General features: G+C 39.2%; 1 protein-coding gene across 1 annotated transcript in view; it reads left to right on the top strand.

Annotated features, from left to right (window-relative positions):
* MYO1E (myosin IE) overlaps nucleotides 1–14324 on the top strand; it is a 199422-nt gene that overhangs the window by 75834 nt on the left and 109264 nt on the right. The window contains exons 2-4 of the mRNA XM_072808823.1: nucleotides 3536–3679; nucleotides 11063–11152; nucleotides 13323–13417. Coding sequence (XP_072664924.1) covers nucleotides 3536–3679; nucleotides 11063–11152; nucleotides 13323–13417 — 329 coding nt within the window. The remainder of the gene's footprint in view (nucleotides 1–3535; nucleotides 3680–11062; nucleotides 11153–13322; nucleotides 13418–14324) is intronic.

Genomic DNA, 14324 nt, shown 5'->3' with positions numbered 1-14324 from the left:
CATATTCTTGCAATTGTAACACAGTAGTTTGCGGTCTGAAGGTCACATTTGGCCTCTGCTCCCGGAAACATTGTCTAGGATTGTAAAATGTTAACCATTTTCCTGCTGGGTTCCCCACTTGTTGCCTGTCCTCAGCTGTGTTCCAAGGAACACCTCTAGAAAAGTCATGCTATGATCAAACTCTTTTGTCCCCTACAGAAAAACAGAAAACAGTTTTCTGTTTCACTGTGGGGAACTATCAAGCTTGTCTGGGCAACGATGAGAGCTTATGCATCTATGTTCGGTTCCTAGCTTCCCTGCTCAGGTTCTCACCCTGTGCTAGAATTGCCCAGCCCAGCCCTGGCCCAGCCCTGGTCCAGCTTTCATTTACCCATGGGGTGGGCTCTGATCTTGTCCTTGGCAATCCAAACATGTGAGTTTTCCCTCAAAGACTCTGATTGTTCCCACCCTTTCTAGCTCTCTCTCCCTTTACCTCATCTGAATTGATTTTTGGGGGGAGGAAGGGCAGAGATAGGAGGGAAGAGGAAGGAGAAAGTAATAGCAAGGTGGGGAACATTAGAGATGTTACAATCAGAAGACTTTGGGCAATTTACAGTTTTTTTCATTAGTAAGAGAGTGAATAATACACAGTATGGGGGATAATTGTGAAGGTTGAATGAGTTATCATATATCATCACCTGGGAGAAGGAGGGACAGAGAGGTGAAAGAGGGGAAAAGGTATTTGTGACCAACTAGATATAGGAAATGCGTCAAATAAAAAATAACTCCAGTGTTTTAGTCTTTGATGCTAAGAGAAAGTGGTCATTAACAAAGATTATAGGTCTCTTTCATGATGAATTCGGTTCTGGAGACAGTCTATCATTCTGTGGCCATCTTAAACTTAACAGGTGGAAATATCCAGTAAAGTCTCCAGGGAGACAGTGTGAAGAAACAATGATGTTTGAATGAATTCATCATCATAGAGACTTGAGTTCACATCTTGTTTTTGCTGCTTGCTAGTTGGGAAGTCTGTTTCCTTCCATGTAGCATGGGAATGTTAACCCTCTATCATTGAGTTGATTGCAATAATAAAAGCCACCACAAATCAAATGGCTGATTGTTTTGCTTATAGTAACTACTCAGTCTCACTATTGGTTCCTCATCCATTTATAGATAGAGGTCTGAAGGCCCCCAAGGGGGACTCTTTGGCATCGAGGGATATTTGAGACCATGAGAGTTACTGAACTCCACAAAGCCCTGTTTTAATGAGAAATAGTTACCATAAAAAGGACACTGCCTCTGAAATGGGACAGACAGTAATACATCATTCTGCAGCAAGACAGAATCAAGACAGTTAGGTTGGATACCAAGACCAACTGGGGTTACCTTGAGGAGGCAGTTTCTGTGGATCAGTACCAACACATACACTGTGACACAGAGCCCTTCCATTTCTTGTCCTTTGCAGGAATTAAATAACAGCTTGTTAATATCCTTCTGTTTTATTAAACCGTGCTTACATTTTTCAAAGAGAAAATAACATTTTTGGCCTCTTAAGTAGGTGGGTATTTATAGGGGTTAAAAGCAAACATACCTACTGGTTAGTTACTCTGTGGCCCTAATTTTCTAGGCAGAATAATTTCTTGAGTGCCCAGAAAAATAATCAAGGAAAGAAGGGAGGACAGAGAAGGAGAGGAGTTGCCTGGAGTCTTTATCTGGTTGGAAGTAGACTGTGGACATTTGATTGAGATCCAGTGAGTCATGCTGGATGCTTTTTCTCTCTTTCTGCTGTGCCACAAGAGGAAGAAGGTGTGGTGAGGTCTGGGGTAGTTTTGTAGAACTGATGCTGCATGTGGTTCTGCAAAAGCCAAATATATCATATAAAGATGCCCTCTGCAAGGCAGCATGGGTGGCAAGCCTTCCAGAGCCCTTTTCTGGAGCTTCAGCCCATGGCACTGGTATGCCTTTCCTATGGTAACTCTTTCCTGGCTGGTTTTTAAAAACTGTTTTTCCTAGAGCCTCTTACAATTGCTCTTATGAAGGACTCAAATATCCTACAGAGAAAACATTACACAATTTCTAAAAGTGGAATTTAACTGGTATTTATTTTGTTTCCTTCCACCTTCCCTTTATCTCAAAGAACTTCCTTATGACCTTTTCTCATCCTAGTTTTGATGTCTGAGCACGTGGCCTTTCTAGATACCCTTATTACCCTTATTCAGAATTTTTTTCTCCTTCATCTAAATCCCCCAAAGAAAGTGAACTCCTAGGATGGGGGCAGGAGCCAAGTGTCACTCAGGTCAATGCACACCACACATGTGCAGCACATGACATCTCCAGTAGGATGCTTGTAGGCTGTGAAGGCAAGGGAGGATCTTCTAATAACTTGTCATATATCATTTACCATTATCACATATATATTAGATTTTTGCCCTAGTGAGTGTAGACTATAAGGACTATCCTTCCTTGTCTCATCTTTTCTGGCAAATTCAAAATAATTTAGATCCACCTCAAATGGCACCTTCAGGAAGTTGTCTGTCTTTCCTAAGACAAAGAAGTCTTCTGCACTCCTGGAACATCCATTTTATATGAGTTTTCATTTTGATTGTTGCTGATTCATGAATTACTCCTGTCAATATCTAGGTGTCCTTCAATGGACATGAGCTCCCCAAGTGCAGCCACCATGGTGCTCCCATCTGCCTCTAACTCCAGGACTTGCACATAGCTGAACATGTGGGCATTCCACTATAGAAAGGCCAAGTGAAAGGAATTCCTGCAGGCCACAGGGTGTTCAGAGGCCACCTCTGGTGTTAGGTTGTAAATCCAATAAGAAGAAAAGGGCTACAGCTTCATCTCTCCAAGGAGGCTGTGGGACTGGATGAGGTCCTCCTGTCCACAGCATGTTCTGTAATCACATTTAGGCTGTCTTGTCCATTTCCTCATTAATGTAGCAGTGATCAGCCATCAAAGTGTAGCTTATCTTTTGAATCTGGAAGGCCAATATTATGTTGATAGTGATAAATTTATGGAGGGAAAATAATTTAGATGGCTTGAGAAGTTAGGATGAGGTGACCTAGCTGTTGTGTGATACATACTGCTTCTGCTTCTGAGTTTTGTCATATAATTTGCAAAACAAGTCTAGAAAGTTTCTGTTTTATTGCTTATTTTGTTGTTAATTCTACAAAACAATAAGGTTGAAGGAATTATTGGATATCATTAATCATTTATTGTATTATACTCGAAATACTCTTTGGGACTTCGTATGTTATTTTTCCTTAATCCTTACAGCAACTCTATGAAGTGGGTCTTAATTTCTCCCATTTTACAAATGAGAAAAGAGCAGCTTAAGTGACACAGTGAACCTATATGACTCTTCTCCACTTTTCTTAGTTCGTAGATAGCAAAACTGAAATTTGAATTCAGATCTGTTGATAACAAAATCTTTGTTGTGCTCATTCTGCAGCATTTGATATAAGGAATATTTGGGAACTTAGTGGCTTTTTTTTTTTCACCAGGAGAAAAGAAACCATCCTAATAATTGTGCATTTTATGTTCACAGGGAAGCAAAGGTGCCTACCGGTACCACTGGCAGAGCCACAATGTTAAACACAGTGGCGTGGATGACATGGTCCTGCTCTCCAAGATCACAGAGAATGCCATCGTGGAGAACCTAAAGAAGAGATACATGGATGACTACATTTTTGTATCCTTTATTAGTTTCTTTAGACTTATTCTGAGATGACCATATCCATAGTAACGTGGCGTATTCCTAACATGAGAAGATCCACTTGAAATTCTGAACTGACACTATGTGCTCAAGTCATTTTCACCATTTCAGAACATGGTTTTGTACTTTTCTGTCCCTTAGTTGAGGTTGTGGGAAGGGCAAAGATGATGCTAAATTATTTGTCTGGAATTTCACGAAATCAGGATGCAGCCAATATTCATCTGTTTCAATCAATGGCACTGAACCTTTGACGTACTTTAGCCACGCACGTGGTGTCTAAAACCTCTGCTGTTCCTAGGGAAAGTCCTGGCCTGCAGAGAATTCTATCAATAGAGCTCCCCAATTACAAAGCAGACAGTTAAGTCCAGACTTAAAAGGTTTTAAAAAGATTGCCTCATGCAAAAAATATGCAATTTTGCCAGTTTTTCTGCATTCTGTGTTTACTAAAGGAAACATGAGAAGTGAAGATCAACTATTGAAAATGCCTGACATTTTTGAGTTGTTCTTTATGTTTCAATTTTAGCTTGCCAGATGCCATTTTTTATGGGGCTTTAAAAAATTCAGAATGGAAATTTGATTCAAATGTGTGTTGACTTCATTATAAACAGAGAACTGTGATATTTGCTTAAGTTCCTACAGGATTCAGTTTTGTTTGGTACAACTATATAAAGATCTCTTAGTGAAATTATTGTAGAATTTTAGATATGCGAAGGTCTGTGCAAATCTATATTGCAGTACCAGAAGGTTTAACTGTGATGCTCTTGTTGACTTCTGAAGGCATGGTATTTCAGAGGACCATTAAAGGTAGTGTCTTTGCAACTGTCATTACATACATTTTAGATTTTAACCCCCAAAGCTTGAAGAGGTATATATAGTTTTAACATCTGTAGCTTCTGTTTGTTATTATTTATGCCACTCATTTGACTATGAGTTAAAAGTGCCCATACATATGCAACGATACTTTTGCAGGGACTGCCTTTCTCATCATTCGTGAGTGGGGAGTTCAACACAACAGGATATACTAATACATATATTCAACACATCCAGCAAAACTAATTAACAAAATTATTCCAAGACACTTGGATGGTTCTGACCAGTACTGTGCTGTTTCTTATTTACCAGAGGAAATTTTTACCAAATCTCTGGGTAGTTCAATGCCTAAACCCCTCCTTTTAACTATTAACAGATATGTTTGGATTTGTTAGCTACATTAATAATAGCATCTTGATCTGGGAGGTGACCTACCACCTGCAAATGAAATCTGCCCATTGCCCATTATATAACAAATGTTTTATTGAAATATGGCCATATTCATTCTTTTACTTATTGTCTGTGCCTGCTTGCAAGCTATAAAGCCAGAGGTGAGTAGTTGCCACTGGACCGTAGGACCTAAAATCATTACCTTCAGGCCCTTTAGAGAAAACATTTGCTGATTCCTAGTTATCTGTGCAGAGCTTCCTTTTAATTTAATTGTAGGGAAGCAGTTGTATTCAGTGGTAAATTTTCATTTTATTTGGTCAAAAAAATTAAAATATGCTCACTTTACCTGGGCTTATCACCATGAAAACATTTTAATCCCTTTGATGTGCAAGCCCCATGGCACAGGGGAACTGGCAGGTGATAAGGGTTGGATGCAGGATATGGATTTGGACTACCTGGCTTTGAACCCAACTCTACATGGGCTTGGTGACCTCCTGCAGCTTTTATGCCTTTTGTGATCTGTGTGCCTTGATTCCCTTGCCTGTAAGATGAGAATGATAATAAAATGTCCCACATGAAGCTATTGTAGGGTTAAATGAAATAATGAATGCAGTAAGTAACAGTAAACATTACTTATTATTAGCATATACTAAGGCAAGTGTATAAGTTCCTTCCACATTTCTAAGTTACGTTCCAAAAATTCAATTTTAAAGTTGCTTATTGAAAATTCAAATACATTTTACCATAGAAACTGTTTTAATTGGAGAATTGGTTTATTGACAGGCCCATAAAAGGTGAATTTCCACTGAATATAGTTGAATAAATTTATTGGAATGTTCTTAGAACATGGGTTCAGCTTATTATGTTATTTACATAGAAACACGAGTTTTGAAAAAAACATGTTAGTGGTTATCATCAGCCAGTCCATTGTCCAGCTGGGCAGACTCACTTCTCCCCATAAAGAGGATTTACCCCTAAAACTAAGGACATTCTTTCATTTATCTTCTTAAAAGCAAACGTGTTCATTTAACGTGATTTATAAAACACAGTCAAGGAAGGAGAACACTAACATCATTTAAGATCCCACCATAACCTCTTGGTGTATGTTTTTCAATTTAAACATATACATATATGCATATGTGTGTATGTGTGCTTTTTTGTTAATTTTAACAAAAATGGCATCATCTTGCCTCATATATTTCTTAGTTTCATGCATAATTCTTGGCATGGTGCATTGTATTAAGCATTCATTGAAAATCTGTTGACTATCAAGACTTGCTTTTTATATTCAGACAGCAGAAGTTTCAAATGACTCACACAGAGGGGGCTGATTACGAGCCTTTGAATTAATGCCTTTGAATCAATGGCTGACTAATCGTGTGTTCTACCAAGGAAATGAGTTAGTTGACCACTAATGGCTTCATGTTTTAGAAATCTCTACCCACTCAATACACGAGAAACTCCGCATCCGTGTGCTTTCCATCAAGAGCACAGAGCACCTTTCAGCTTTGAGAAAGCTTGATGATCCTTTTGGATGTTTATGAAATAATACCAAGGGTCTAAATGCAGATCTTTCCCTCTTTTAAGTGATAAAATCCTCTTTAACATTCAGTGCTATGGGAATATTATTACCATAGAATAACATTATTTTAAAGAAGAGGATTTTCCCCCTTTCACTCCTAAGCTTAATAGTTAAGGCAAGAAGAGATTCAATTTCATATTAAGTTATAACATTGCTTACTGCACCTCTTCTACATCTCCTACCAGCACAGTTTCACATTGAAGGTCAGCATTTGGAACAATCAATTGTTAATACATTCAGGATGCATGCACATTTCTTTGTTCTACATTAGGAAAAAAAATCCTCTTAGAAAATGCTAACACTGTTTACCAATAAAACCCTGTAATTTTCAGCTATTTATCCTAAGACAAGGAAGGTTTAATTTACCATCCGTTTTTTTCTTGAATGTTGCCACACTTCTTAAAATTACATTCTAAAATACATGAGGAAAACATTGCTGTATTCGCTCTTGTGCGTGGCAAGACATCATTTATAGCCACTTCGCTGACGAAAATAGTTCCTGTGCAAAGCACTCCAACTTGTTTTTACTCAAAGACCACACTCAAGTGTGTTTGGCATTTTCAGCCCTTGAATTAGTTGAGACTCTTGTGCCCGACCAACCAGGGCCCAAGGCAGTGCAGCTATTTTGAGTGAGGTTTGGCCCCTGGCAGTCAGTTCAAGTGGAGGGGGCAGCTTGCTGCAGTGACATGGGTGTTGGTCTGGTGGCTGGAGTCAGGGGCTCAAGTTCCAGCTTGACCAGTTTCCCCATATGTGACTTCAGGCAAGTCACCTTACCTTCCCGCCCCTCCTAACTGATAAATCCAGGGAAGTCAACTAGATCAGTGTAGGTGGTTTGGGGGAATTCACTGATTATTAAAAAAAATTTTAAGTCAAACCCAACTTTGCTTGTAAGACCATTAAAAACAAACTTACAGAAGTTGTATTACCATCACATTTCATAAAAGGAAGAAAAATTTAATACCCCAGAAGTAGAAAGGAGATAATCTAAGAATAAAGGACAGTCCTTTGTATTGAATACATTGAGCTTTATGAAAAATTCAGGGCATGTTTCTCTTTTTGTCATCCCTGCTGCAGAACAATGAAAACTCATAGATCCACCACAAGCATACAAGAAACAATCAAAGATCTGTTGGGTCTTCTCCTCTGTTTCCTCCTCCATATATTCTATTAGACAAGATGACATGTATTTGTTTTTGTCTGGTTGGTATGCATGTGTATAATATCATAGTCTCATATCTCCATATATTTTGAAAATTGACCTTGGGCCACACCTTCACAGCCAAAGATTACGTGGGTAGAGACAGTTTACCTTCCGATCCTGCCCGAGCAGCTTTTTCCAAAGGCACACTTGAATTAGTAGTAGGGAGTGGGAGTGAGTTATCTGGGAAATAACCCAACCCAGTAGGAGACCTGTGCTTTGAAAAAAGTAGCTGAGGTCTCTGCAGACATAGCCTGGTGAAAAACAGGGCAGACTGTTAGAGAAACGATTAGGCCAAATTCACACCTGAAATAACTAAAATATGTTTGTTTTCTTCAAATTCTAAATTAATTCTCTTCTCTCAGTTCTTCTGATCTGAGTAAGCGTGTAGTGATTTAGCATGGACAAGAGCTGCATTATTCATCTCAAACCAAACTTTATTTTTCAGGAATCCTCCCAAATAATAATTGACTTCGAGAACCCTACTGGGAGATTGAGGGAATAGTTAATAGTTTTCCCTCTTCTATGAGTCATTGATTCAAGATTGGCTTGCAATAATCTGAAAGAGATTTTTTTCCCCTCTTTTTATCAGGCCCTTAAATCCTTTAGAATTTATGTGGATGACTTAGTGAAAATCCAGACTTTCTAAGATGTTTTTTTATATAGCAGATTATTAATAGTTAAAATACTGCTTCCTATAAGAGCTCACATGCAGTCTAGTCCATGTTTGTCCGATTGCCAAGGGCTTGGGTAAGAAGCGGTTGGTGGGGAGCTGATAGCTTTGGCTCATGTCCTCCGGCAGCTCTTTCTTCTTTGAGTGCAGTGCTGCTTTGTCTAGGAGAGGTGGCATTCACTGCATTCCCTTTACAGCTAGGGGGAGGCACACCCTCCTCCATGGACAGATCATACTTGGCCAGGTTTATTTTAATCCCGAGGTACATGGAGACCTCAGCAGGGGAGCCTGCTTCTCCCTCTCCTGCCCTCTGGTCTGCTTGTGCTCTGTCAAATAAATAAATAAAATCTTAAAAAAAAAAAAAAAAAAAGTGTAGACTCTAGAACCAGACTGCCCGGGTTTGAATCATAGGTCTGCCACTTACTAGCTTGTGATTTTGAGCACGTTTTTTTCTTTTTTTTTAATTTTGAGCAAGTTTTGTTTTCTTTTCAATTATTTTTTCAAGCAAGTTTTAAAATTCCTCTCTGCCTTAGTTTCCTCATAGTAAAAAAAAGAGTAAAAGGGTAATAGGGTTATCATTAGGAGCTTAATTTGTACCCTGTAAGTGTGTGTGTGTATTCGATCAGTGTTCATATTACAAACACTTCCGGAGTCTTGGCTAAAACATCATGGACGTTTCTTATCTGCTTAATAATTTTAATTTCTTTTTTAAAAGATTTTATTTATTTATTTAACACAGAGAGAGTATGCCAGAGAGCACAAGCAGGGGGAACAGTAGAGGGAGAAGGAGAGGAAGAAGCAGACTCCCCTACTGAGCAGGGAGCCCAATGTGGGCTTGATCCCAGGACCCTGAGCCAAAGGCAGACGCTTAACCGACTGAGCCACCCAGATGCCCCTGCTTCATAATTTTAATGATAAATTTACCGATTCTAAATTTCTCCTCAAGAAACAAGACCACTACTAATCTGTCGTTGGCCTCACCTGACTATGGCACTTAGACTTGGCCATTCTTCTGATTCTTCAGTGATTTCCAGTTAGGATTCTGCAGGTCACATGCATTTGCTATTTCTGCCGTGAACTGCCCCCAGGTTAGCACTGGGTGCATCCAGGTGTGCTCTTACAATGGCCCTTTTCTCCTCTCCTGCTCTTTCATGTTCAGCCCTTTCAAGTCTGAAGATCATTCTAGTCAGTGAAAAGGGAAGCAAAATTGCAACCGAATCATTCCATTTTTCACCTTGTCTACATATTAGTTTTCAAATATTAACTGGTCTATCCCATATTTCGCTCATCTGTGTTCAATAATAGTACCAAAGCCATGTCTCAAAGATGTTAACACGTGACAAGACAAGCATCTCGAAGTACATGAATTAAGGAAACTGCTGAGCCTTCTGTACTGTTGATTACATTCTCATGATAAGCCTATAAGTAAGTGCTACTGGACCCCATCATCCTTTAGCCACAGCTTAGAGATGTGACTTGCCCAAGGTCAGAGTCAAAGTGGGCTTTGGGCAACTAGGCAATCTGACTGGATTCCCTTTGCTGCTCTATTTGACACCCAGGTCCTTTATATAAATATATAAATATCCCCTCAGGAGAGGAAATATCACAGTTTTATGTCTTTGACTTCAAATTATCCAAACATTTTGAAATCATTGATTAAAAGAAACAATTTTGAGTATGTGAATTTTGTTGTGTTTGTTCTCTATTTTTTTAAAAGATTATTTATTTATTTATTTGAGAGAGTGAGAGGGAGTACAGAAGGAGAGGGAGAGGGAGGAAACAGACTCCCCGCTGAGCAGGGAGCTCGACGTGGGGCTCAATCATGACCTGAGCGGAAGGCAGTTCTTTAACCGACTGAGCCACCCAGGTGCCCCCCTCTCTTTTTAAGTAATTGTTTTCTTCTATGAGAAGAGGGAGCTTAACGATTCTAATTTGTTCACAGCTGTATTCCCAGTATCCAGGACAGTGCCTGGCATGTTGTGGACACCCAATTCAAACTAGTTGATTACTGAAAAAATGGAAATACTTTTTATGTTATAATAATACTTCACTTATTGGGGCACGTTAAAATGTGTTGTATAAAACAGTTAAGACTCAGTGTGAATGCTTTCTCTTCTGGAAGGCCTTCCTGGATTCCCCATGCAGAAATAATACCTTCTTTCCCTAAATCTGATCTGTGTGGGTTTGTGATTTTCTGCTCCAAATAATGTCTTACAGATATAACTCAGTTCCTCATAGCTTCTAAGGAGTAGAACTATTTAGTTCATCTTGTATCCCTCTATTTGTTCAATGAGTAAGTGAATACATTTTTAGTATACCTAAGAGATATGCAAGTTTCCAGGAAAAAATATTATTTGAGAAAAGGAATGATAACTGCTCTTTTCAGTCCTAGGTCATTTCTATTTTGGGTTGTTTTGCTTTTTCCTAGCCATACGTGTCAGTTAAAAGGGTGTGCTTCAAATCACTTAAAATAATGATTTCTTTTTGTAGCACCTTGGTAATTAAGCTCATTACTCTTCCTGGAGAGGAACAAAACCTGAGCTAGTTGGTAATTGCTTTTGTCTTTATTTATAATCTTTTAGAACACAAGTATCTGAGTTTTTGTTTGAACAGTCATTATGAATTCTTGATAACATCTGGTTATTTAATTTGAAAAATGTGTAGCTATGAAGATTAATGCTGGACCTTAACTGGATATAAATTCAGACATATATAGGATCCGTATTAATCTCAGTCAACCCTTTCAAGCAGATGCCATATTTTGGGGAAAAGGAAATTGAAATGTACCAAGGAGCGGTAAGTTATATGCCACATAAATTACTGTAGTGTTTGGGGCTTTTATGATGCATGGGTAATTTTTCTTTAAGTTGGCAATACATTTGCATTTTCTTGTTGTGAATTATTTATTGGGGAAGCTCAAGTAGGTGACATTGTTTGATTTTTAATGATGTGCTGCTCTTTAGAATGCAGCTCAGAAAAGCATAGGACAGAACATTATATGCAAAATTAGTATATGTACTATATATACAAAATATTATATACAAAATTAGGATGTAGGACCTACAGCTTGGTGGCTGGGAGCGATTCCTCCTTCCCCGCAAGCCACAAAATTCTAAAGACTGAAAAATCAGTAATGGGTAAAAAATAAATAGGGCAATGAGAACCATTCCCTCCAAATCAGAACCTTAGTTAAGCTGTGGCTATGAATGGAACATGAAAAATGAATCTTTTCATTACTTCTTTATTAATGTAACTCTGGTCCCTATTCAGATCCAGTTCTGTAGCCACTTTAGTTGTATGATAAAAATAGAAACTGTAAATCTAATGAATATATTTCATTACATGGTTCAGCACTTCGCCAGGACTCCGCTCCTCTGCATCTTTTCCCTTCCTTCCTCTGCAGCAGAAGCACGAGAGCGTTCATTAATCCTGACCCCTGGAAAACAAACAAAAGGGAGCCCACACAAATTCATCAGTTGAAGTGGAAGGCAATTTACCCAGAGCAAGAGCCCACCCCATTGTTGCCAGATGAATGGTGCTGGTAGCTGGAGCCCAAGGAGGCTGCCACGCGAAGGACCTTTGATAATGCTGCCTTTATGGGAGCCCAGCACAAGGGAAACACTGTCAGCAGAGGCGAGGCCCTGCCCTGGCGCCCTGAGCAGTGGGGCCCCGGGGCAGCAGGCACGGAGCTGGTTCCACATCCTCAATGACAGCCAAGGCCAAGGCAGGGTGCTGGAAGTGCTGTGCATTCATATTGTTTCTCTCCAGTTCTCTGAAAATTGTCACTCGAGTCCCTTTTAGACCATTTATCTTTTAAAAAGTTCTCTTTAAAGAAATAGCCTCGAGTTTTAAGAAACAGATTTAACCGCTAGTGGAAGAGTGTTGTAAAATATAGATATTTACTGAGTGCTAGGTCCTGTGTTACGCTACAGCAAAAATAAAATGGCCCTGGTTGCTGACTGTGTCCGGCCCCATTTCACAGATAAGCAAAGTAAGGCTCAGAGAAGTTAAGTACTCCAATTGATTGAGTGTGGGACAATATTATCCCAACTTTAGAGATGGGACCAGGGAAGGATCAGACAATCTAAATGGCTTCTCACTGGATCCACCATGTTCTTCACTCTTTGATGTTAGGTACTCTTAAGTGTAAGGCACATTTTTTCTTCAGCTTTATACCACACGAAGTCTTCTTAATTTTTGGTAATTTTTGAGGTAGAGGTATTAAACTTCAAGAAATTGAGAAAAGTAGGGCCGAAGTCATCCTGACACAACAATTTTATTGGCGAATCTGTATTCAGACCAGACATAGCTAAGATAGCTCATGAGACTAAAGCACCAGGAGAATAGCTTGGCGTGGTAGGATTTCCACACACACCCCCCCCTCCACCCCCACCTATGAAGATGAAACAAACTGGTCAAACCAGTTTATCCCTTTAAAGAACTACACCTCTTGCCCTCTTCTTAGGGAATATTTTTAAGTTTTCTCCTCATTTATAGACAGTTTCACTTCATTTCCTCTGGGGTTCCAACATGTCAGACTTACCTCTTAGAAACACATTATGTGGAAGTTTAGAAGTCTAGTAAAAGTCAGATCTAGGTTTTTAGTAGGCCTCTCTTTAAGACCTGTTGCCCAGATGTCTTCAGAAACGTTTAGAAATGGAATGTCATGTGCAGAGGCGTGTTGGGTGGAAGGGTGTGGTGCTGGAGTATCTGAAGACATGGTTCACGTCTGAAGGCTGAATCACACACACTTGCCTACAGAGGAGTCCTTCCCAAACCCATCTTCATTTTGTTAGTCCTGATGACCTAGACAAGCTTATGAATTCTTGTGTTACACAACGCTTAAGATGGGAACGGCACAGTGGCAGATTCATTTCTAAGACCAACAAAAGAAATGTGATGTGTTGCTCTATCTGACCATGGTTTTACTTTTGTTTTGTTTTGTTTTGTTTTTTTGCTTCTCTAGGCACAGTACGAAAACCCACCACATATCTATGCTCTTGCAGATAATATGTACAGAAACATGATCATTGACAGAGAGAACCAGTGTGTCATCATCAGGTATGGGAAAGAGCCTTATTAGGAAGAGAGGGGGTGAGACCAGGCCAGAGTTAGCATTCATGGTCAAGGAACAGTGCTTTTTCTGTAGCTGCTGGTGTCAGAGGCTGGTTAACGTACCTGAGTAACAAGCAAGCTGTCTGCCTTGTCCTAGTTTATTTTATAATTCTGAATCATAAAAGCTTTGTGCTTCTATGGGGTTGTGGTTTATACTTCTGTTGCTTAAAGCATTAAGGCTCGAGGGCTCTAACCTGACCTCTCTCTGATGGGCCCTGAACTAATATAAAACATCTCCCCTCTCATTTTGACTGTACCATGGCTTCATTGAATTGAAGATCCTTTATGTCATAAGTAGAGTAAGTATGCTTCACTATTGTGTCAGCTGGAGTCCTTTCCCCTAGGTTCCTCTTTTTCCTTTCCTTAATAATTTAGTACTTCATGTTTGAACTTTTTTAGTATACTTTGTCATTTGCTTTTAATCTCCTGAGGGCATCACTGGCAAACACCAGCCTTAGGTGTCTGTGGCTACATCTCAAAATCCTTTTAACCTGAGCCAACTCTTGAGTCTTTGCTGGGTTTAAGCACTTTTACAATTTTGTTTACTATTGTGAACATTCCAAACATACAGAAAGTATAAGGATCCATATCTCCATGACTTTGAATTTGACAGTTGTTAATGTTCTATCATATTTGCATTCATCTTTTTCTTCCTTTTTTTTTTTTAATGGAAGCACTTTTGAAAATTTTTAAGTTCAGGATATTTACAAACAGGCAAAATGAGAAAGAGTCTTATAATATAAGCTCCTGTGGGTCTGTCACTCAGCTTGTCCAAATATTACTATATGGCCAATCCTCTGTACCTGGTCCTTCCACCCTGCCCCTATTTGGTTATTTAAAACAAATCCTAGTT

This window comes from Canis lupus, chromosome 32 (assembly GCF_048164855.1).
Source record: "Canis lupus baileyi chromosome 32, mCanLup2.hap1, whole genome shotgun sequence".
Taxonomy (NCBI): domain Eukaryota; kingdom Metazoa; phylum Chordata; class Mammalia; order Carnivora; family Canidae; genus Canis; species Canis lupus.
The sequence above is the reverse complement of the archived record's forward strand: the minus strand, read 5'-3'. Positions and strand labels throughout refer to the sequence as shown.